This window comes from Mustelus asterias, chromosome 21 (genome assembly GCF_964213995.1).
Source record: "Mustelus asterias chromosome 21, sMusAst1.hap1.1, whole genome shotgun sequence".
Taxonomy (NCBI): Eukaryota; Metazoa; Chordata; class Chondrichthyes; order Carcharhiniformes; family Triakidae; genus Mustelus; species Mustelus asterias.
In genome coordinates this window covers 19,174,364-19,199,497 of record NC_135821.1, presented here as the reverse complement: position 1 = coordinate 19,199,497, position 25,134 = coordinate 19,174,364, and the positions used below count along the sequence as shown (strand labels likewise).

At 50.1% G+C, this 25,134-nt stretch overlaps 1 protein-coding gene across 1 annotated transcript in view; it reads right to left on the bottom strand.

The window, feature by feature from the left end:
• LOC144509175 (uncharacterized) overlaps positions 1-21,645 on the bottom strand; it is a 35,651-nt gene extending 14,006 nt beyond the window's left edge. The window contains exons 1-3 of the mRNA XM_078237604.1: positions 21,462-21,645; positions 9,502-9,952; positions 851-1,458 (exon numbers count right to left, since the gene is read on the bottom strand). Coding sequence (XP_078093730.1) covers positions 851-1,458; positions 9,502-9,952; positions 21,462-21,506 — 1,104 coding nt within the window. The 5' untranslated portion in view covers positions 21,507-21,645. The remainder of the gene's footprint in view (positions 1-850; positions 1,459-9,501; positions 9,953-21,461) is intronic.
• Between the last annotated feature and the right edge of the window lie 3,489 nt (positions 21,646-25,134).

Below are 25,134 nucleotides of genomic sequence, written 5' to 3'. Positions count from 1 at the left end.
GAAAACAGTTCACTCATGAAGTAAAAGATGCCAAATACTATTCCCTAATCACTGTTTCAACACCAGCTGTGAGCCATGAGGACCAATTAACGTTAGTTTTCAGATGCATGACCCGCGATGATGATCATATTTGCCATATTCGGGTCCCGTGTCACCTGACAGAGTTTCCCTGTTGGCCGCTTCCTCCCACCCCCACCCCGGGCAGGTGGGTCCCGCACTGCACTCCAGGGAGGGGGAACGGTACAAGGAATCCCTAGGGAGGGTGATGCTGAATGGAAACTGGGTGCAACTATCCAGTGCCAGTCTTCCCGAAACTCAGGTGACAGTCGAGACGACGGGTGGCACAGTGGTTAGCACTGCTGCCTCACAGCGCCAGGGACCCGGGTTCGATGCCCCGGCTTGGGTCACTGTCTGTGTGGAGTCTGCACGTTCTCCCCGTGTCTGCGTGGGTTTCCTCCGGGTGCTCTGGTTTCCTCCCACAGTCCAAAGATGTGCAGGTTAGGAGGATTGGCCGTGCTAAATTGACCCTTAGGGGGGATTAGTGGGTAAATATGTTGGGTTACGGGGATAGAGCCTGGGGTGGGATTGTTGTCGGTGCAGACTCGATGGGCCGAATGGCCTCTTTCTGCGCTGTATGGATTCTATGATTCTATAATCCCACACCTCAGAGTATCTGGAGATAACGGAGTTGGAAATAATTTCAATTTAGGTTTGGACCTCATTGAGAATGAATTGGCGTCTTGTTTTCAATATATCACTTCCAAAAGTACTTAATTGGCTGTAATATTCTTTGGGACATCCTGAGGTAGTGATAGGCGCTACATGAATGAAACTTTTCTGTTTTGTTTACCTGCACTTTGACCAGAGGTTTCCCCCTGTGGACACTGGGAGTACTGCACCAGACCTCACTCTGGCCAGTCATATTCTGCTTCAGAAGCCAATCCCGGAGCCAGATCAGGCCACAGTCACACCTCCAGGCATTCCCACTCAACCCAAATTGCTCAATGGACTGGAAGGCGCTGCTGAAGCTAAGAGTTACCAGCCGGTTACCCCTCATGCTCAGAACCTTCAAGGCTCGAAGCCTGGGAAAGGCCCATGGGGAGACCTCCTCCAGAAGCGTGTTGTCCAAATAAACTTCCTGCAGGAACTTCAGCTTCTGGCTGAAAGCGTTGGAACTCAATCTGGAAATGGCATTGTTGCTTAGCTGCAGGATGTTTAGTCTCCTCAAGGAACGTATGGCGTAGCTTGGCACTGTAGTCAGCTGGTTGCCGTCGAGGTAAAGCTCCCTCAGGACCCTGTTGCCTCTAAAGGCCCTCGGGGAGATGGCGCTGATGTGGTTATTGCTGAGGAAAAGCCAGCGCAGAGCTGGAAGTTTCCGGAATGTCTGGTCCAAGAGCGCAGTGAGACGGTTGTTGTGGAGGTCGATAACATTCAATTTTCCCAAGGAGGAGAAAACATCTGGTGAGGAAAGGGCAAAGGGATTCAGAATGATATAAAAATATATAGCCATTCATTGTTAAAACATCTGGAACTGCAAAAGACAGAAGCAGGGATGCCCTGTTGAGGTGACGTACAACTGGGTTATTGGGAGCTATGGGTTTTGGCTTAGATTCCTATCGGCACCCTTTTCCCTGTAGTATAAATTGTGGTGAGAGTTTGAAATTTGGCATTCTTGTGTTTGTCCTGGTGAGTGCAAAATGAAAAGCTTCGACAACACGTCTCTCTTTTCGACAATATCCATGTTCTGTACGACCAAACATTTTCCATTTTGGACATTTCAGGATTACGGTGATATTTAAGATGCATCTGTCACTTGGTTGTAAAGAACGGGAATATTGCTATAAACAGAGACATGTTGCTGAAACTATTCATCTTACACTCATCAGGACTGCTGCAAGAATGCCAAATTTCTAACTCTCACAACAATTTATACTACAGGAGATAAGAGTGATGATTGGTTGGTGAGTCAACTCTGATTTAAGATAATCAGTTGAGCTCATGATTGGTTCATTTACACTTGCTAGAAGCAACACACATTCTCCGCAAACAAAAAGAATCTGTCCAAGCTTTGTGTCTTTTTTGAATTATCCGGAAACTTGCTTTCTCCATGGCAATGCTTTTGGCAATCAAAGATGACCTGCCGACCAATTTTCTCTGTAGAAATCATAGAAACCTTACAGTACAGAAAGAGGCCATTCGGCCCATCGAGTCTGCACCGACCACAATCCCACCCAGGCCCTACTCCCATATCCCTACATATTTTACCCACTAATCCCTCTAGCCTGCACATCTCAGGACACTAAGGGGCAATTTTAGCATGGCCAATCAACCTAACCTGCACATCTTTGGACTGTGGGAGGAAACCAGAGCACCCGGAGGAAACCCACGCAGACACGAGGAGAATGTGCATACTCCACACAGACAGTGACCCAAGCCGGGAATCGAACCCAGGTCCCTGGAGCTGTGAAGCAGCAGTGTTAACCACTGTGCTACCGTGCCGCCCTGTAATATACATTGTGGTGAGAATTTGAAATTTGGCATTCTTGTGTTTGTCCTGGTGAGTTCAAGAAGAAAAGCTTCGACAACATGTCTCTCTTTTCGACAATACCCATGTTCTGTACGACAACACTTTCCTGGGGGTTTTTTTGCTGTGATTCTCTCTCCATTGCACATTTAAAAAAAGCTTCAAAGCCTTTTCAAAAATAATTGATCCCAAATCTGCCCCTTTTATCTGGAAGGGTCAGTGTCTCCCTACCACCTCTTTCCCCCAAACTCAACCTTCCTGGTGGATAGTCCAACAACTGGGAGTCTTTGTGCCGTGGGTTAGGATGTTTATAGACTCTAAGTCTATCTGTGCTGTTCCTACATTGCGATCTGTCTGCCACTCATTAAAAACACAGAGAATTCTTCACTAATACAGTCATAGGGCCCGATTTTACCATCGCGTCGCGCCCATTTTCAGGTACAAAAACTTGGTAAAGTCGGGCGTGAGGCGAATAGCGCGATCCGTGCCCGCGTTCACGCCGATTCCCCCTTTACCAAGGCCCGGAAATGGCCGCGATCGGGACCGCGCCCGAAACAGGCGTGATGTCAATTTAAATGCATTTGCACGCATTTAATTTGACTTAATGGGCTGCGTCCCCAAACTTACCGGCACTTCCCCCTTCACCACCGCGTTCGCCCATCCAGAATCGGCACGAAATAGACATGGTTCACAAAGGTCTGATTCGGGCACTCCAGCTTCTGAGGAGGTAAGTTCAGAGCTTCCGGCGGCGCTCTGACTCAGATCGGTGGTGGGGGAGAGGGAGGCAGGCCAGATGGATCTCTGGTGGGGTGGGGGGAGGGGAGGCAGGCCAGATCGTTCTCTGGTGGGGTGGGGGGGGGGGGAGGGAGGCCCGATCGCTCTCTGGTGGCTGGGGGGGGGGGGGGGGGGGGGGAGTGGTGGTCGGGGGAGGAAGGCCAGATGTATCTCTGGTGGGGGGGGGGGGAGGGGGTGAGGGGGGTGGGGGGAGGAGGAGGGCCAGATGTATCTCTGGTGGGATGGGGAGAGGGTGGGGGGGGGGGGAGGAGGAGGGCCAGGTGGATCTCTGGTGGGATGGGGGGAGGATGGGGAGGAGGGGGGAGGAGGGCCAGATGGATCTCTGGTGGGAGGGGACGGGGGTCCGCTGCCACTCTGTGGGCGATCGATGGGGGGTAAGTGGGGCAGGGGGTCGTGATCAGTCTGGGTAGCAGGGGGGGGTGGATAAGGGGGACAGTTATGTTGTGGGGATGGGGCAATATCTATGGGGGCTGCTTTATCCGGCCCGGACGCGATGTGACAGGGGGGTGTTTTTCAAATTTTTTTTTTCTCTGTGCATGCGCGGTTGAAGGCTCCGATCGGAGCAGCAGCGTTTCGGCCGCAATAAGCCCCGCCCACAGTGCGGTTCAGATTTGTGACTTCTATGTCAGGCTGAGTCCGTATGGGGGGCGCCTGAAAGCAGGTTTCCAAGTCGGATCTGAATCACACCCAGATTCAGCACTTAGAATCAAAATGGTAAAATCGGGCCCATAGAGTCTTACAATGCAGAAAAGGTCCTTCGGCCCATCGAGTCTGCACCAACAATAGCCACCACTAAAGGCACACGAATCCCATTTTCCTGCACTTGTCCCAGATCCTTGAATGTTACGATGTTTCAAGTGCTCATCCAATGGTTTTCAGCCTCCACTCCCTTCCCAGGCAACACATTCCAGATTCCCAACACAGAGAGTAGCGGTGGAAGGGTGTTTTTCAGAATGGAGACCTGTAGCGAGTGGTGTTCCACAGGGATCAGCGCTGGGACCTCTGTTGTTTGTAGTATATATAAATGACAGACCATAGAACAGTACAGCACAGAACAGGCCCTTCGGCCCTCGATGTTGTGCCGAGCTTTGTCCGAAACCAAGATCAAGCTATCCCACTCCCGATCATTCTGGTTTGCTCCATGTGCCTATCCAATAACCGCTTGAAAGCTCCTAAAGTGTCCGACTCCACTATCACAGCAGGCAGTCCATTCCACACCCCAACCACTCTCTGAGTAAAGAACCTACCTCAGACATCCCTCCTATACCTCCCACCATGAACCCTATAGTTATGCCCCCTAGTACATTCATGATCTGGAGGAAATTTGATTAGTCAGTTTGCGGATGACACGAAGATTGGTGGAGTTGCTGATAGTGCCAGGGATTGTCAGAGGATGCAACAGGATAGAGATAGATTGGAGACTTGGGCACAGAAATGGTAGATGGAGTCTAATCCGGACAAATGTGAGGTGATGCATTTTGGAGGATCAAATTTAGGTGCGAATTATACTGTAAGTGGCAGAACCCTCAGGAACATTAACATACAGAGGGATCTGGGCGTACAGGTCCACAGTTCCCTATAAGTGGCATGCTTGCCTTCATCAACCGGGGCATTGAGTACAGGAGTTGGGAAATCATGTTGCAGCTATATAAAACCTTGGTTAGGCTGCATTTGGAGTATTGCGTGCAGTTCTGGTCATCAACTACCAGAAGGATGTGGAAGCTTTGGAGGGAATGCAAAGAAGGTTCACCAGGATGTTGCCTGGTCTGGAGGATTTTGACTCTAAGGAGAGGTTGAATAAACTTGGATTGTTTTCACTGGAAAGACAGAGGCTGATCCCTTTGAGAGCGCCCAGGTACAGCTTGCCAACCTGAAAATGACACAGTTATCTCTACTGTGAGCTTACCAATCCTTTACCTCCAACATCATGGGGGTGGCACAGTGGTTAGCACTGCTGCCTCACAGCGCCAGGGACCCGCGTTCGATTCCTGGCTCGGGTCACTGTCTGTGCGGAGTCTCCCCATGTTTTCTCATTTAGAATATTGTGTACAATTCTGGTCACCACACTACCAGAAGGATGTGGAGACTGTAAAATGCTGGAGAAACAGCACCTCATCTTCCAGCTAAGCACTTTACAACCTTCCGGTCTTAACACGAATTCAACAACTTCAGGTGATTAAATCTGCCCCACCTCCACCCCTTTATTTTCATTCTATTTTATTTAATTTTTTACTCTTCTCTACCTCTTATTTCTTTAATGTCCTTCTTCATTTTTCTTCCCCCCCCCCCCCACTCTTTCCCCCTACTTTACCCCCCTTCCCTTACCTTTTCTCCCCGCTTCCCTTTTCTACATTCTACCTCTGTCCCATCCATCCCCCCCCCCCCCTCCCCCAACATCTTCATCTGTCACAGCGTACCCTCTCATTTTAGCTTCTCTGCCGTTTGGCCATTCACACCCTTTATTCTCTCTGTGAACATCCATTAGCAGCCTTTCCCCTTGTTTTTGAGGCTATGATTCATCTTTCATTCCCTCCCCCTGCAGTATAAATATCTCCCACTTTCTGTGCCTTTTAGCTTTGACACAAACAGGCATCTGGACTCGAAACATCAGCTCTTTTTTCTCCTTACAGATGCTGCCAGACCTGCTGAGATTTTCCAGCGTTTTCTCTTTTGGTTTCAGATTCCAGCATCCACAGGAATTTGCTTTTATATTGGATAAACTCGGTTTGTTCTCGCTGGAACGACAGAGGTTGAGGGGCGACCTGATAGAGGTTTACAAGGTTATGAGTGGCAATGGACAGAGTGGATAGTCAGATGCTCTTTCCTAGGGTAGAAAAGTCAAGTACGAGGGGGCATAGGTTTAAGGTGCGTGGGGAAAAGTTTAGAGGAGATGTGCGAGGCAAGTCTTTTACGCAGAGGGTGGTGAATGTCTGGAACGCGCTGCCTGGGGAGGTGGCGGGAGCAGGTACGATAGCGACATTTAAGGGGATTTTCACAGTAACTTCACTGCGGTGTTAATGTAAGCCAACTTGTGACGCTAATAAATAAACTTTAAACTTACAGGCCAGCAGTTCTTCAGATGATCCAGTTTGAGTGTGGGTGACTCATGGCAGCTGCTGGAAGAATTTGATGTGTTTGGTGCGGAGGATATGTGACTCGTAAATCATTTTGTTAAGTGTTGTGTTATACATAATGCTCAACATTCATACACCCTTCGGACAAAAACATCAAAGAAACTAGATAAAGAAGGAGGGCAGGATGTCCGGGTACACAGATCACTAAAGGTTCGATAGCAATGCCGTGCAGTGAACAGGATGTTGGATTGTATCTGTGGGACACTTAATGGGGAGGCGATGGCCAAGTGGGATTATCGCCAGATTGTTAATCCAGAAACTCAGCTAATGTTCTGGGGACCCGGGTTCGAATCCCGCCACGGCAGACAGTGCAATTTGAATTCAATTTAAAAATATCTGGAATTAAGAATCTACTGATGACTATAAAACCTTGGTCAATTGTCGGAAGAACACATCTGGTTCACTAATGTCCTTTAGGGAAGGAAATCTGCTGTCCTTACCCGGTCTGGCCTATGTGTTGGACTTTAACCTGGTGTTGTGAGACTTCTTACTACATGTGACTCACACCAATGTGGGTGACTCTGAAATGGCAGAGCGAGACACTCAGTTCAAAGGCAACTAGGGACGGACAACAAAAGCTGGTCGGTCAGTGATGAATGAATTAAAAAATATATAGTTGTAATTAATTAGAAGACTTTTCCCTGGTCAGATCTCAGTTGGAATACTGTGTCCAGTTTTGGTCCCCTCACGTGATGGGTGACTTTGAGGTTTTGGAACGAACACAGCGGAAAGACGTGAGGTTCAGTCCCAGTTTAATGCAAATAAATTAATAAGATTGACTAAAAGAGCTGGGACTCTTTTATAAAAGTCATAAGAACCTGAAGGATAGGATTTGGGGCCCATTCGGCCTACTCTGTATTCAGTTAGATCGCAGCTGACCTGACTGTGGCTTGAACTCCACATTCTGCCTGTTCCCCATAACTCCCAGCTCCCCTGTCAATCAAAACTCTGTCTAACCCGGCCCTGAATATATATAATGACCCACTGCCTCCACCACTCTCTGCGCAAGGGTATTCCAAAGACTAACGACCCTCTGAGAGAAGAAATTTCTCCTCGCCCGTCTTAAGACGGAGAGAGTTGGACCTGGTTCTGTCTGCCGTGGAGGCCACCTCGTACAAAAGGTGAGATACCGCACGGAATTCTCAAGGCCAAAATGATCTCTTCTTGGCCGAATGCACAGCTGATGGGGGTTATGGGTCAGAGAGAAAGCTTCCCGGGTATCTTATTCCAAAAAGGCCTGGATTTCTATCTGGTCACCTCATCCTGGAGATCACAGGGTCTCAAAGTGGATTGGAGATTTTTGGGGGTTGGACAGTTAGAGGACGTGTCCCCTTTGCTTTGTGCTTTGCCACTTTTCTTTCGGCTCACGTCCAACCCTTGTTGCCCCCGGTGACGCCTTGCCTTTATCCTGTGGCTTGTTGTCTTCTGGGCCTTTTTCTTATATATTATATATTATTATCCATGTTAGTTTTTTCTTGTGTGTGGTGGTGTGTGGGGGGTACCGTACTGTGGCAGAAGAGAAGGGATGGGGGGGGGGGGGAAAGGACAAAGGGAAACAGGGTGATGGTCTGCTTCTGTCGTGTTTTAGGTGGTTGGGGGGAGGTGGTTGTTGAGGTGGTGTGTATTAGGCGGATGGGGCTGCTAGGTTGGGTGTTTACATGTTTCCGGGTGCTGGGGTGGATGTTCAAGCGGTGTATGTTGGAGGGTTGTTTTTTTGGGGGAGGGTTTCTTGGCTGGGGAGGTTTTGTGTCTGTTGCTGAGTCGGATTCTGTTTTTTCAGGGGGGAAGGGGAAGGTTTTGTTAGTGGGTGGGCTACTGAGGGGGTAGTAGGTGGGCTACTGGGAGTGGGGGGAGGGAAGAGGTTAGGTGGTGAGTGTGGTAAACCACTGTTAGCTTATTTCCTGTATATGTGACATGCCTGGACACATCCCTGCCGGCCCTACCCGAGACTCCTCCCCCGCCTGGCCCAGGTATAAAGGCAACTGCTGCCCACCCCCCTGCCTCAGTCTGGACCAGTTCATCGGCATGGGTGTGCTCCAGGTCTTTTGCTAATAAAAGCCTATTTGTTCTTGCATACAAACTAGTCTTTGCTCGATTGATGGTGTATCAGTGGGATAAAAGATCCTGGGGATTTCCTGGGAGGGATGTTGGTGGGTAGGTTGTTGGTTGAAGGATGGTTTGTTGTCCTCCCCAAGAAAGTCTTGACGCTTTTGTCTCCTGTGTGTGCCTGTTAGGGTGGGTGGAGTGAGGGGGCTCCCAGAGCTGGTGGGGTAGGGTGACTTTTTATTTCTGGAGTTGCTGAAGGATTGGAGAGTGTTTATATTGGAATAAATGAGTAAGGGTGAATGTGTGGGACAGTCTGAGAGAGCAAAGTCTTTTCCTCTCACTGTTTCACTGTTTATTAATAAAGGGGGCCCATGATATTCACACATGTGCAAAGCCAACTACAGAAATATCCACATCCACAGTTTTTGAAAATTCATTCATGGAATGCGGGCGTCGCTGGCTGGGCCGGCATTTATTGCCCATCCCTAATTGCCCCTTGAGAAGGTGGTGGTGAGCCGCCTTCTTGAACCCGCTACGGACCATGTGGTGTAGGTACACCCACAGTGCTGTTAGGGAGAGAGTTCCCCGGGATTTTGACCCAACAACGGTGAAGGAACGGCCGATATATTTCCAAGTCAGGATGGTGAGTGGTTTGGAGGGGAACTTGCAAGCGGTGGTGTTCCCAGGTATCTGTCCTTCTAGAGGGTAGAAGTCACAAGGTTTGGAAGGTGCTGTTCAAGGAGCCTTGGTGAGTTGCTGCAGTGCATCTTGTAGATGGTACACACTGACACTGTGCGTCGGTGGTGGAGGGAGTGAATGTTGAAAGCGCCGGGTGTGGTATGAAGCAAATCTTTTTCTGCCAATTCTCCTGTGGAGAGTTTTGGGACCTTTTACTACATTGAAGACACGTTATAAATGCACATTAATGTTTCAATTACTCAGCAAGCTATCGCTTCCAACCTTGTTAAGGAACATTGAAACGCAGATGGGTAAAATGAATACCTGGTGTTAAGTTGGCAATGAGATTGTTATCCAGATACAGGAACGTCACCGCGGTTACATCGTCAAATACTCCAGTCTCCAAAGCGCCAATGCTGTTGTTGTTGAGATGGAGGAACTGCAATTGGCTCAGTCCATTGAAGGCGCCTGGCCTGACCTGCTCAATCCCGTTGCTGCTCAGGTACAGAGTGGTCAGGTGGGACAGGTTGAGGAAGGCACCCGCTGGGATGACTGGCAGGAGACTGGAGCTGAACTGCAGCTGTGTGGTGGCCGCGGGCAGCTGGCTGGGAAAGTCACCGAGGCTGATGTTGGCACAGCTGACGTGATGGTAAAGTTGGCAGGTGCAGCCGTTTGAACACTGGACGTCCATTGAAAGGGCAGCAGAGTTCACTGCCAGAGTAAAGTGTTGCATCAGTGTCATCGTGCACAGGAGGATCCCAAAGAATGGCATGTTCTGTATGAACGAGAGAAGAAATAGTTGGGTAATGTTTATCACACATTAGGATACAGCAATTATTTCATAAACAGCAACGACCCATCATTACACAGGTAGACATTTTTCTGTTTTGCACCTGTAAAGGAATCCATCAGGTTTTCCTTGTACCAACTGTATCCCGTACACAAAGACTCTACATCTCTGGCCTCCTGCACATTCTCCACCTCTTTTACTCGACCATTGGCAGCGATATTGTCAGCTGCCTAAACGCTAAATTTGTTAAAAACCTTCCTACGTTTACAATGCACCTGAACTCGACCTCTGACCTCCCCTAAAACCTCCTGACATGGCTAGGTGTCAGTCTCTATTTGAAAACACTGAACTGTATCGCCTTGGGAGATCTTAAACCCTATATAAATATAGATTGTTGTTATTATTTGAGATCATTCAACATGCTGTTTCACCATCTGCCGTGGCGGGATTCGAACCCAGGCCCCCAGAACCTTAGTTGAGTTTCTGGATTAATAGTCTGGTGATAATACCACTGGGCCATCGGCTCCCCACGATGAGGTGTTAAACTAAGGCCCTCTCAGTAAAAGATCCCCTGGCTCCATCTTGAAAAGAAGCAGTGAGGCTATCCCAGGTCTCCTGGCCAACATTCATCCCTCAACCATCTTCGCAACTGTAGGATATCAGAGCGCCATTGCCCCATCTCCTTGTTGGATTTAGATGGATGGGTGGGAGAGACCATGGCTGGTGCTTTGCGCCCCCGTTTGGATTGGATGTGAATGGCAACAGTAGCGCAAAAATCTCAGGAGAGGCCCAAAGCATGCTATTAGTCAGAGGGAAGTCCTCCCGCAATTGTCCCCACAGTAGGGGAGGGAGGTGGGGGGGGGGAGGAGGGGGTGGGGCAGTGATGTAAGGGGATTCCCAACGTTCAACATTGGGAACCTCATTAGAATAAATTGAAATCTAGCTAACAGCCCTCTATACCTGAGAATAAGATGGGCGGCACAGTGGTTAGCAATGCTGCCTCACAGCACCAGGGGACCTGGGTTCAATTCCTGTCTGTGTCACTGTCTGTGTGGAGTTTGCACGTTCTCCCCATGTCTGCATGGGTTTCCTCCGGGTGCTCCAGTTTCCTCCCACAGTTCAAAGATGTGCGGGTTAGGTTGATTGGCCATGCTAAAAATTGCCCCTTAGAGTCCTGGGATGTGTAGGTTAGAGGGATTAGCGGGTAAATATGTAGAGATATGGGGGTGCTCCGGTTTCCTCCCACAGTCGGAAAGACGTGCTGGTTAGGGTGCATTGGCCGTGCTAAATTCTCCCTCAGTGTACCCGAACAGGTGCCGGAGTGTGACGATTATGGGATTTTCACAGTAACTTCATTGTAGTGTTAATGCAAGCCTTACTTGTGACACTAATAAATAAACTAAACTAAAGATTACTCCCCTCCTCACCCACCCCCACCCCGGCCGTTATATTATCCATTCACGTTGGCGTGGGGGAATGGCAATGTGAGTTATGACTGCTGTCTCACAGTGTGCACCTGGGGGACTGAACCCGCCAGGGGAGTGCATCGCTCAGGGAGAAGAGGGCCATACTTGGGGGAGAGCCAGGGGGCAATGCCGGGGGATTGAATGGGGTGGAGGGGTGCCCACACTCCAGCACCTGTTCGGGTAACACTGAGGGAGAATTTAACATGGCCAATGCACCCTAACCAGCACGTCTTTCGGACTGTGGGAGGAAACCGGAGGACACGGGGTTGGAGGAGTTTTGTGTTTGCTTTTTTGTATTGGGACGGCCTTTAGTAACAACACCAAAGCCCCTTTTCCTGCCTGCTGTGACACTCGCACTAATAATGGTCAATTCCACCCTCAATTGCAGACAAGTGTGTGAAAGAAAACCTGTTCCCTGGTTTGCAAACGAGCTAATTGACAAACTGAACCTAAGATAATTGATTACATGAATGGCTGGAGTGGAGCTGTGAAGTGGACAATCCCAGACAGGATTCCCTTATCAGAGAGCCACAGGCAACCTCTCGCTTTCCTGCTGTTTGCTTTCCACACTTTATACACTGACCTCTGGGCGAGAGCCACTGAGAAACCCAACCGGAACGCAAGCAGCTTTCAAACTTGTCAAGGGTCAAAGATGAATGCAGTCAGTGAGCACTGAGTGTGAAAGCGCAGCTACTGAACCCCTCAGTGGTCCCAGTGAATCATCCCAACTCAGAACCAGTCCGTTGCATCCATTACGCAGCCAGAAAGAAAGACTTGCATTCATATAGCGCCTTCTATGATCACCAAGCGTCCCAAAGCACCTTACAGCCAATGAAATACTGTACAGAGTGTAATCACAGTTGTATTGTCGGAAATGATTCAGGCAATTTGTGCACAGCAAGCTCCCACAAACAGCAACGGGATAATGACCCAGGTATTCTGTTTTTGCATTGTTAACAGAAGCATACAGAGGGATCTAGGCCTGCAGATCCACAGTTCCCTAAGGCATGCTGGCCTTAATCGGTCGGAGCGTTGAGTTTAGGAATTGGAAAATCATGTTGCAGCTGTATAAGACTTTGGTTAGGCCACATTTGGAGTATTGTGTACAATTCTGGTCGCCGCACTACTGGAAGGATGTTGATGCATTGGAAAGGGTGCAGAGGAGATTCACCAGGATGTTGCCTGGTTTGGAGGATATGGACTATGAAGAAAGGTTGAACAAACTTGGATTGTTTTTACTGGAGCATCGGAGGATGAGGGGGAACCTGATAGAGGTTTACAAGATTATAGAAACATAGAAGATAGGAGCAGAAGGAGGCCATTCGGCCCTTCAAGCCTGCTCCGCCATTCATCACGATCATGGCAGATCGTCCAACTCAATAGCCTAATCCTGCTTTCTCCCCATAACCTTTGATCCCATTCGCCCCAAGTGCTATATCCAGCCGCCTCTTGAATACATTCAATGTTTTGGCATCAACTACTTCCTGTGGTAATGAATTCCACAGGCTCACTACTCTTTGGGTGAAGAAATGTCTCCTCACCTCCGTCCTAAATGGTCTACCCTGAATTCTCAGACTGTGACCCCTGGTTCTGGACTCCCCCACCATCAGGAACATCCTCCCTGCATCTACCCTGTCTAGACCTGTTAGAATTTTATAAGTCTCTGTGAGATCCCCACCATTCATCTGAACTCCAGCGAAAACAATCCTAACCTGATCAATCTCTCCTCATACATCAGTCCCGCCATCCCCGGAATCAGCCTGGTAAACCTTCGCTGCATTCCCTCGAGAGCAAGAACATCCTTCCTCAGAAAAGGAGACCAAAACTGCACACAATACTCGAGGTGTGGCCTCACCAAGGCCCTGTATAATTGCAGCAAAATATCCCTGCTCCTGTACTCGAAACCTCTCGCAATGAAGGCCAACATACCATTTGCCTTCTTTACCGCCTGCTGCACCTGCATGCTTACCTTCAGCGACTGGTGCACAAGGACACCCAGGTCCCGCTGCACACTCCCCTCTCCCAATTTACAGCCATTCAGGTAGTAATCTGCCTTCTTGTTTTTGCTTCCAAAGTGAATAACCTCACATTTATCCAAATTATACTGCATCTGCCATTGATTTGTCCACTCACCCAACCTGTCCAGATCATTCTGAAGGATCTCTGCATCCTCGTCACAGTTCACCCTCCCACCCAACTTGGTATCATCTGCAAACTTTGAGATGTTACATTTTGTTCCCTCATCCAAATCATTAATATATATATGACAGGCTTGGATAGAGTGGATAGTCAGAGTATTTTTCCCAGGGTCAAAGGGTCAATTACTCGGGGGCATAGGTTGAAAGTGAGAGGGGGAAAGTTTAAAAGAGATGTAAGGAGCAAGTTTTTCACACAGAGGGTGGTGAATGCCTGGAACGCGCTGCAGGAGGAGGTGGTGGAAGCAGATTCTATAACAACGTTCAAGAGGCATCTGGATAGATACAAGGGCGGCACAGTGGTTAGCACTGCTGCCTCACAGCGCCAGGGACCTGGGTTCGATTCCCAGTCTCGGGTCACTGTCTGTGCGGAGTCTGCACGTTCTCCCCGTGTCTGCGTGGGTTTCCTCCGAGTGCTCCGGTTTCCTCCCACAGTCTGAAAGATGCCCTGGTTAGGGTGCATTGACCCGAACAGGCACCGGAGTGTGGCGACGAGGGGAATTTCACAGTAACTTCATTGCAGTGTTAATGTAAGCCTTACTTGTGACACTAATAAATAAACTTTAACTTGAACTTTAACTGAAAAGGCAGGGAATAGAGGGATATGGTCCGCGTAGAAGCAAGAAGATATTAGATTGGAGAGGCATCTGTGTGGGCACAGTCTTGGTGGGCCGAAGGGCCTGTTCCTGTGCTGTACTGTTCTTTGTTTGACACTGGGGAGAAATTCCCTGCCCTTCTTCAAAACAGAACCTTTGGGATCACCCAGAGAGCAGATGGGAGTCTTGGCTTTAATGTCTCATCTGAAAGATGGTCCCTCTGACAGTGCAGCACTCCTGCCTCAGGCCAGCTGTTGGTGAAACTCTCCTCCATGCTTTTGGAGGCTTCAGATGAGATTCAGGCTCCTCCCACTCGCCACAAACCTGAGCTCACTGCTAATCTCTGCATCCTATACCCCAATTCACAGAGAGTACCATTCGTCGCTGAATTATCCACTGGCTCCCAGTCCACCATTGCCTCCGTTGTCACGGTCAGGTTCCTCCCTGGCCTGGACCCTCCCTATCTCTGTAACTTCATCTAGGCCCACAGCCCTCTGAGATCTCCTCACTGCTTCAATTCTAAACTCTTATGCACCTCCATCGCTTCACCATTGCTGACCATGCCTTCACGTATCTGAAAGAAACATTTGCCCAGCAATATTCGCGCCATGCAAGTGCCAGGCAATGACCATCTCCAGCAAGAGACGGCCATTAGGGCGGCACGGTAGCACAGTGGTTAGCACTGCTGCTTCACAGCTCCAGGGACCCGGGTTCGATTCCCGGCTTGGGTCACTGTCTGTGTGGAGTTTGCACATTCTCCTCGTGTCTGCGTGGGTTTCCTCCGGGTGCTCCAGTTTCCTCCCACAGTTCAAAAATGTGCGGGTTAGGTTGATTGGCCATGCTAAAAATTGCCCCTTAGAGTCCTGGGATGTGTAGGTTAGAGGGATTAGCGGGTAAATATGTAGGGATATGGGGGTAGGGTCTGGGTGGGATTGCGGTCGGTGCAGACTCCATGGGCCGAATGGCCTCCTTCTGCACTGTAGGGTTTCTAAGAGACGATCTAACCATCCCCCCCTTGACATTCAACATTACCATCATTGAGGGTTAGCACTGAACGGAAATTAAAATGTATCGGCTTTATGAATACTGTGGCTACCAGAGCAGGTTCGAGGCTGGGAACCCTGAGGCCGAGTGACTCATCTCCTGACTCCCTCCAAAGTCTGTCCACCATCTACAAGGCACAAGTCAGGAGTGTGATGGAATACTCCCCACTTGCCGGGATGGGTGCAGCTCCAACAACACTCAAGAAGCTCGACACCATCCAGGGCAAAGTAACCCCACTTGATTGGCACCCCATCCACAAACACTCATTCCCTCCACTACCAATGCATAATGGCAACCATGTGTACCATCTACAGGATGCACTGCAGCAACTCACCAAGACTCCTTCAACAGCAACTTCCAAACCATTTAGTAGAACATAAGAACATAAGAACTAGGAGCAGGAGTAGGCCATCTGGCCCCTCGAGCCTGCTCCGCCATTCAATAAGATCATGGCTGATCTTTTCGTGGACTCAGCTCCACTTACCCGCCCGCTCACCATAACCCTTAATTCCTTTACTGTTCAAAAATGTATCTATCTTTGCCTTAAAAACATTCAATGAGGCAGCCTCAACTGCTTCACCGGGCAGGGAATTCCACAGATTCACAACCCTTTGTGTGAAGAAGTTCCTCCTCAACTCAATCCTAAACCTGCACCCCCTTATTTTGAGGCTATGCCCCTAGTTCTGGTTTCACCCGCCAGTGGAAACAACTTCCCTGCTTCTATCTTATCTATTCCCATCATAATTTTATATGTTTCGATAAGATCTCCCTCATTCTTCTAAATTGCAATGAGTATAGCCCCAGTCTACTCAGTCTCTCCTCATAAGCCAACCCTCTCAACTCCGGAATCAACCTAGTGAATCTCCTCTGCACCCCCTCCAGTGCCAGTACAGCCTTTCTCAAGTGATCTGATTTATTATTGTCACAGGTATTAGTAAACCGAGAAGTATTATTTCTTGCGTGCAGGGAAGAGGTTTTTGAGTCAGTTGGTACGTGACCTCAGAATTTTGTATCTTTTTCCCGACGGAAGAATGTGGAAGAGAGAATGTCCGGGTGCGTGGGGTCCTTAATTATGCTGGCTGCTTTTCTGAGCCAGTGCGAAGTGTAGACAGAGTCAATGGATGGGAGGTTGGTTTGTGTGATGCATTGGGCTTCATTTACGACCCTTTGTAGTTTCTTGCGGTCTTGGGCAGAGCAGGAGCCAAGTAGAAATGGTCGAGAGCATCAAGTTTGTGCCAAGCTGTGATACAACCAGAAAGAATGGTTTCTATGGTGCATCTGTAAAAGTTGGTGAGAGTTGTAGTGGACATGCCAAATTTCCTTAGTCTTTTGAGAAAATAGAGGTGTTGGTGGACTTTCTTCACTATAGCGCCAGCGTGGGGGGAACCAGGACAGGTTGTTGGTGATCTGGACGCCTAAAAACTTGATGCTCTCGACCATTTCTACTTTGTCCCCATCGATGTAGACAGGGGCATGTTTTCCACTACGCTTCCTGAAGTTAGTGACAATCTCCTGAGGGGACCAGAAATGTACACAGTACTCCAGGTGTTGGCCTCACCAGCACCTTATACAGCTGCAACATAACCTCCCTTTTTTTAAACTCCATCCCGCTAGCAATGAAGGACAACATTCCATTTGCCTTCTTGAGGACAAGGGAAGCAGACACCAACACCTGCAAGTTCCCCTTCAAGTTACTCACCATCCTGACTTCAAACTATATCGTAGTCAAAATCCTGGAACTCCCTCCCTAACAGCACTGGGGGTGTACCTACACCACATGGAGTGCAGCGAAGGCAGCTCACCACCACCTTCTCAAGGGGCAATTAGTGATGGGCAATAAATGCTGGCCCAGCCAGCGACGCCCACATCCCAACAATGAACTTTCAAAAAAAGTTTGGACTTTCATTTCTATAGCGATGTTTAACCAGGTCATCGCAAGCACTTTACATCCAGTGCAGTGCTGCCGCCCGTATAATGACTCAATCCTTCAGTTATTGACATCCGGCCGAGCAGCAGTTGGGTTGAGAATTGTCCTGGTTTATTCATTCGCAGGGATGGGGATAATTCCAGGGATTGTTCCTTGGTAATTTGTTCTTGGGGTTTATAGAATCATAGAATCCCTACAGTGCAGAAGGAGGCCATTCGGCCCATCGGGTCTGCAAAGACCACAATCCCACCCAGGCCCTATCCCCGTCACCCCATCTATTTACCCTGCTAATCCCCCTGACACAAAGGGGTAAATTAGCATGGCCAATCCACCTAACCCGCATATCTTTCAGACTGTGGGAGGAAACCGGAGCACCCGGAGGAAACCTACGCAGACACGGGGAGAACGTGCAGACTCCACACAGACAGTGACCCAAGCCGGGAATCGAACCCGGGCCCCTGGCGCTGTGAGGCAGCAGTGCTAACCACTGTGCCACCGTGCCGCCCTTTAATGTTGGGGAAACTCCACACATCGCCTATCACCGGTTCCTTTGGTGGCTGGTTTTCTCTTGCTGCCTGTGGAGTTCCCCATTGTGGGAATGTTGGCAGCATCAGGTTTGACTGTGACACCTTCAGTGGTCGAATAGCCTGCGGGCAATCACAATCCAACCTTGCACCTGAGGCATCAACGTTTCGGTACCACAGTCAGCACGACCCAGAGGAAGGGAGGATGGGAGTTGGCACTGCATCCCTTCTGTCTTCTAGAACTTGTTATCGGGGATTGGTTTAGTTCAGCTGGCTGCGCAGCTTCTGGTGAGCGATGCCAACAGCGTGGGTTCAATTCCCGTACAGGCTGAGGACATCCATGGAGGCCCTGCCTTCTCCACCTTGCCCCTCGCCTGAGGTGTGGCGATCATCGGGTTAACTCACCACCAGTTTGCCAATGGTCATCCTATGGCAACATTTCCTGTGGAACCTGCTATATTGCACAACCAGCATCCTTTCTGATTGTATCACAGCTTTGGTAAGGCTCCTGCTGTGCCCAAGACAAAGGGTCGTCAATGAAGCCCAGTCCATCACGCAAACCAGCCTCCCATCCATTGACTCTGCCTACACTTCCCGCTGCCTCGGGCAAAGCAGCCAGCATAATTAAGGAGCCAGTTTTTTCACCTTGTCTGAAGCTCCAAGTAGTTGGACTGTGCCGTACCACCTGTCCCCCGTGGAAAGGTTTATGCACAACATTGACCGCAAGCCCATCAGGCAGTGAACCGGACATAACGTCCTCGAGGCCCTGAGGGAAACGGAGATGGCGGATCCTGTCGGAAGGTTCCCTGAGCAGACTGTCAGTGTCATCTGGCAGAACGCCTCATCACCACAACTTACACACCAGCACCAAGACCGAGCTTGGCTGGTGGTGAGAAAGACCTTCCCCATCAGATCCTTCCTACAGCCCCTGATCTCCGCCCCCCCCGCCCCCCTCTGCACGCTACCCTCAAGGTGACTGTGGTGGCGAAGCAGCCGCTGTCCACCTCCTTGTGGAATGTGTCTTTGTAAAGAAAGTTCTGGAGAGAGATGAGGTGGTATTTGTCCAGGTTCATCCCGAGCAGCTCGGTAATGCGGGACCCTGTGCTCTACGGGCTGTTCCCAGGGACGGAGACTCTGTGCTCTACGGGCTGTTCCCAGGGATGGGAAACCCACACAGACACGGGGAGAACGTGCAAACTCCACACAGACAGTGACCCAAGCTGGGAATTGAACCCGGGTCCCTGGCGCCGTGAGGCAGCAGTGCTAACCACCGTGCCACCCAAAAATAGCTTGGTACAGCCACTGCAGAGAAACAATGGCGGAAGGCCACTGTCTAAGACCTTTCAGCAACTGTGAACTGAGGGGCTGGGAATGGTACAGAACCCCCTTGGGCAATATGCCAGACATGGAGGGAACCTTGTGAATATCAGGGGAATTGAGGCCCTGCAGAGAGGAACACACTGTGTGTGGAGACAAGTTGAATTTTATTGCACTCTCTGTATTTTTCAATGTTTAGTAATGGAGTTCTACAAATGTAATGAATAAAATATGTTTCTGGAAAAAAGACTACAGAATAATTACAGCACAGAAGGAGGCCATTCGGCCCTTGAGTCAATGCTACAATTAGACCCAGGATCCTTGGGCTGAGGAGGTGGTGGACAGTGATGGAGGGAGTGTGATGGGAAACTGTGATGGTGGCACAGTGGTTAGCACTGCTGCTTCACAGCGCCAGAGATCCAGGTTCGATTCCCAGCTTGGATCACTGTCTGTGCGGAGTCTGCACGTTCTCCCCATGTCTGGTGCCCAAGGGCGGGGCTGGTGTCCGGGGGTGGGGCTGGTGTCTGGGGGCAGGGCTGGTGTCTGGGGATGGGGCTGGTGTCCGAGGGCGGGACTGGTGTCAGAGGGCGGGCCTGGTGTCTGGGGGTGGGGCTCTTGCCCGAAGGTGTGTCTGGGGGGGTGGGGCTGGTGCCCGAGGGTGGGGCTGGTGTCCTGGGGTGGGGCTGGTGTCTGGGGGCGGGGCTGGTGCCCGAAGGTGTGTCTGGGGGGTGGGTCTGGTGTCCGAGGGCGGGGCTGGTGTCTAGGGGTGGGGCTGGTGTCCAGGGGCGGGGCTGGTGTCTGGGGGTGGGGCTGGTGTCCAGGGGTGGGGCTGGTGTCCGGGGGTGGGGCTGGTGTCCAGGGGTGGGGCTGCTGTCTGAGGGCGGGGCTAGTGTCTGGGGGCGGGGCTGGTGTCTGAGGGCGGGGCTGGTGTTTGAGGGCGGGGCTGGTGTCTGAGGGCTGGGCTGGTGTCTGGGGATGGGGCTGGTGTCCAGGGGTGGGGCTGGTGTCCAGGGGTGGGGCTGGTGTCTGAGGGCGGGGCTAGTGTCTGGGGGTGGGGCTGGTGTCTGAGGGCGGGGCTGGTGTCTGAGGGCGGGGTTGGTGTCTGAGGGCGGGGCTGGTGTCTGAGGGCGGGGCTGGTGTCTGAGGGCTGGGCTGGTGTCTGGGGGTGGGGCTGGTGTCCAGGGGTGGGGCTGGTGTCTGAGGGCGGGGCTGGTGTCTGAGGGCGGGGTTGGTGTCTGAGGGCGGGGCTGGTGTCTGAGGGCAGGCTGGTGTCTGAGGGCGGGGCTAGTGTCCGGGGGTGGGGCTAGTGTCTGGGGGTGGGGCTGGTGTCTGAGGGTGGGGCTGGTGTCTGAGGGCGGGGTTGGTGTCTGAGGGCAGGCTGGTGTCTGAGGGCGGGGCTAGTGTCTAGGGGTGGGGCTAGTGTCTGGGGGTGGGGCTGGTGTCTGAGGGTGGGGCTGGTGTCTGAGGGCAGGCTGGTGTCTGAGGGCGGGGCTAGTGTCTGGGGGTGGGGCTAGTGTCTGGGGGTGGGGCTGGTGTCTGAGGGCAGGGCTGGTGTCTGAGGGCAGGCTGGTGTCTGAGGGCGGGGCTAGTGTCTGGGGGTGGGGCTAGTGTCTGGGGGTGGGGCTGGTGTCTGAGGGCAGGGCTGGTGTCTGAGGGCAGGCTGGTGTCTGAGGGCGGGGCTAGTGTCTGGGGGTGGGGCTAGTGTCTGGGGGTGGGGCTGGTGTCTGAGGGTGGGGCTGGTGTCTGAGGGCGGGGTTGGTGTCTGAGGGCAGGCTGGTGTCTGAGGGCGGGGCTAGTGTCTAGGGGTGGGGCTGGCCTCTGCTGAGTCCTTTAGGGTTCAGTATTTGGTCAGCAGGCTGGAGCCACAGAAAGAGGTGCCTCGGTGGGAAAAGGAAAGCTTTCATCCAATGTTGACATTCCCAGGAAGCCCCAATACGCCAATGAAGCCCTCCTTACAGCATTGCCTGCGTCGCAAGGCAGGAAACACAGCAGCCAATTTGTGCACAGCAAGCTCCCACAAACAGCGGCAGGTTAAATTCCCAGCTACAAATCTGTTTTTGGCTTTGGTCAGGTGTGTGGAGAAATGGCCAGGTCGCTGGGAGGAACCGCCATTGTTATCCCCAATAACATGGCGGATATTTTATATCCACAAATGTTTCATTTGAAAGAGGGCACCTTGGGCAGAGTGGCACCCTATCAGTACGGCAGCCCAGAACCAGCCCAGACTACCCGGGAGTGGCATGTGTAACCTCCGCCTGAGTGCCACCCACAACTAAGAGAGAGAGAGAGATGGAGAATATTAGAGAGAGAGAGGGGAGTAAATCACTGAGACCCCAGCACTCAGCCAGGCTGGGTCTTCTCTGCCTTTTGCTTCCGCCGTACTAGTGAACAGAAAGCAGTAACAAAGGAAACCATTTGTACTCACCGCAGGGGAGGGAGAGCGGGCGAGAATGTCCACTGCTGGGCCCATTGCCGTCGGGGTATTAAACAGCTCAGTGTGGCTGTTACTGCCAGCAAGTTATTCGGCTCACTGTCCCTGGGTGCTGGGTGTCAGAGAAGGCTGCTGTAGGCAGTGGACGGTCCATCGAACTGTGGACAAGACTCCGTGTGGCTCCTGCTAGTGCGTTGGACAGGAAACTGAGGTTGGAAGCCAACACTTCCTGCCATTGTCTGCGAGCCTGGGAGAGGAACGAGAAAAATAAAATAAAAATACTCCGTTCCTGCCGACTGATAAACGCAGCAAAGGACAGCAGCAAAGAGCAGGGACATATCCAGTGTTGGAAAACAACTTTTTCTCTGTCCCATTTGCCCCTCCTCGTCTTTAGAAAAGATGTACTTTTTCTACTCAGGCAGTCTCTGTTAACCGCTCCCAAGTGGCCATCTTTATTCTAACCTGGCCAATAAGGGTGAACAACTGGCTTAATTCTAGTTATGATGTGGAGATGCCGGCGTTGTACTGGGGTGGGCACAGTAAGTAGTCTCACACCAGGTTAAACACCAGGTTAAAGTCCAACAGGTTTATGTGGTAGCACAAGCTTTTGGAGCGCTGCCCCTTCGTCAGGTGAGTCAAGGAGCAGCGCTCCGAAAGCTCGTGCTACCAAATAAACCTGTTGGACTTTAACCTGGTGCTGTGAGACTACTTACTGTGCTTAATTCTAGTTGTGAGAGAACCCTTGGGGACGAGTGACCATAATATGGTAGAATTCTTTGTCAAAGTGGATGATGATGCAGTTGATTCTGAGACCAGGGTCTTGAATCTCAATAAAGGTAACTATGGTGGTATGAAGCATGTATTGAAAGACAGTGGACTGGCAGTGGCAGGAATTTAAAGAACAAATAGATGAACTCCAGAAGTTGTTTATTCCTGTTTGGCGCAAGGGTGATAAGGGAGTTGTGGCCAAATCATGGCTCACAAGGGAATTTAAAGATAGATTCAGATTCAAGGAAGAAACATACAAATTGGCAAGAAAAAGCAATAGGCCCGAGGATTGGGAGCAGTTTAAAATTCAGCAGGAGGACCAAGGGATTGATTAAGAAGGGAAAATGGAGTATGAAAGTAAGCTAGCGAGGAACATAAAAACTGACTGTAAAAGTTTCTATCGATATGTGAAGAGAAAAAGATTGACAAAAATGAATGAAGGCCCCTTACAGTCAGAAACGGGAGAATTCATAACGGGGAATAAAGAAATGGTTGAGGAATTAAATTTGTATTTTGCTTCAGTCTTCACAAAGGAAGACATGAATAATGTACCAGAAGTGCTGAGAGAAACATGTTTTAGTGAGGAGCTGAAGGGAATCAGCATTAGTAGAGAAATGGAGAAATTGATGGGATTGAAGGTGGATAAATCTCCAGCTCCTGATAATCTTCATCCCAGGGTACTTAAGGAAGTGGTCTTGGAAATAGTAGATCCATTGGTGGTTATTTTCCAAAATTCTTTGGATTCTGGAATAGTTCCTACAGATTGGAGGGAGCTAATGTAAGCCCGCTATTCAAAAAGGGAGGTAGAGAGAAAACAGGGAACTATAGACCAGTGAGCCTAACGTCGGTACTGGGGAAGTTGTTAGAATCCATTATCAAGGATTTCATAACTCAGCATTTCGAAGGCAGTGGTTATAATCAGACAAAGTCAGCATGGATTTACAAAAGGGAAATCATGCTTGACGAATCTATTGGAATTTTTTGAGGATGTAACTAGTAGAGTTGGCTGAGGAGAACCAGTGGATGTGGTTTATTTAGACTTTCAGAAGACTTTCGACAAGGTCTCACATAACAGACCACTGTGTAAAGTTAAAGCACGTGGGATTGCAGGTAATGTCTTGAGTTGGATAGAAAGCTGGTTAGCAGATAGGAAGCAAAGAGTTGGCATAAATGGGTATTTTTCTGATTGGCAGTCAGTGACTAGTGGGGTTCCGCAGGGATCTGTGCTAGGACCCCAACTGTTCACATTATATATTAATGATTTGGAAGAGAGAACTGAATGTATTATCTCCAAATTTGCAGATGATACAAAATTGGTAGGGAGGGTGAGCTGTGAGGAGGATGCAGAGATGGTTCAGTGTGATTTGGACAGGCTGAGTGTGTGGGCATCTGCATGGCAGATGCAGTATAATGTGGATAAATGTGAGGTTATCCACTTTGGTAGCAATAATAGGAAGACAGATTATTATTTGAATGGGTGTAAATTGGGAGAGGTGGATACTCAGCGAGACCTTGGAGTCCTCATGCATCAGTCGCTGAAAGGAAGCGTGCAGGTACAGCAGGCAGTAAAGAAGGCAAATGGTATGTTGGCCTTCATAGTGAAAGGATTTGAGTATAGGGATAGGGATGTTTTGCTGCAATTGTATAGGGCGTTGGTGAGGCCACACCTGGAGTATTGTGTGCAGTTTTGGTGTCCTTATCTGAGGAAGGATGTTCTTGCTATAGAGGGAGTCCAGTGAAGGTTTACCAGGCTGATTCCTGGGGCGGCAGGTCTGTCGTGTGAGGAGAGACTAAGTCGGTTAGGATTATATTCACTGGAGTTTAGAAGAGTGAGAGGAGTTCTCATAGAAACTTATAGAATTCTAACAGGGTTAGACAGGGTCGTTTCAGAAAGAATGTTCCAAATGGTGGGGGAGTCCAGAACTAGGGGTCATAGTTTGAGGATTAGAACTGAGGTGAAGAGAAATTTCTTAACCCAGAAGGTGGTGAATGTGTGGAATTCACTACCACAGAAAGTAGTTGAGGCCAAAACGTTGTCTGATTTCAGGAAGAAATTAGGTATCGCTCTTGGGGCTAAAGGGATCGAGGGATATGGGGGGAAGGGGGGGATCAGAATATTGAATTCAATGATCAACCATGATCAAAATGAATGGCAGAGCAGGCTTGAAGGGTCGAATGGCCTCCTCCTGCTTCTAGTTTCTAGGTTCCTATTTGTTTCTAATTCTTAGGGGTATGGTTGCCATCTGTGCCCTAAGATCAGTTACAGCACAGAAGGAGGCCATTCAACCCATTAAGTCCATGCCAGCCCCCCAACAGAGCAATCCAGTCAGTCCCACTCCCCCCACTCTGCAAGTTTATTTCCTCCAATCGGCCGCTCAATTTTCTTTTGAAGTGGTTGATGGTCTCAGCAACCACCACCCTTGTGGACAGCGAGTTCAAAGGTCATTAACATTCGCTGCGTTAGGAAGGTTCACCTTCTCAAAACCCCTGCAATTCTCTCACAAAGTCTTAAATTTGTGTCCCCTAGTTCTGCATCAGCGTTTGGGGAGAGATTTTCTTTGTGCCAGATTTGGATAAGGTAGACAATCTTGTACACGTCGATCAAATCTCCGCTGATTCTCCTTCACTTCATGGAGAACAACCCCTATCATCTCCAACCCTAACCCTGGAGCTAAAATCTTCCCCATCCTCAGAACCATTTTGGCCAATCCCCCTCTGCATTGTCCCAAGACCCTCACATCCTGGAATATCTGGAATTAATGATACTCCCCAAGATGACAAGCAAGGCACAGGTTAGGCCCCAATTCTGGTCGCTTTAGGAAGGATGTTTTTTATTCATTTGTGGGGCATGGGTGTCGCTGGCTGGGCCATTGCCCATCCCTAGTTGCCCTTGAACTGA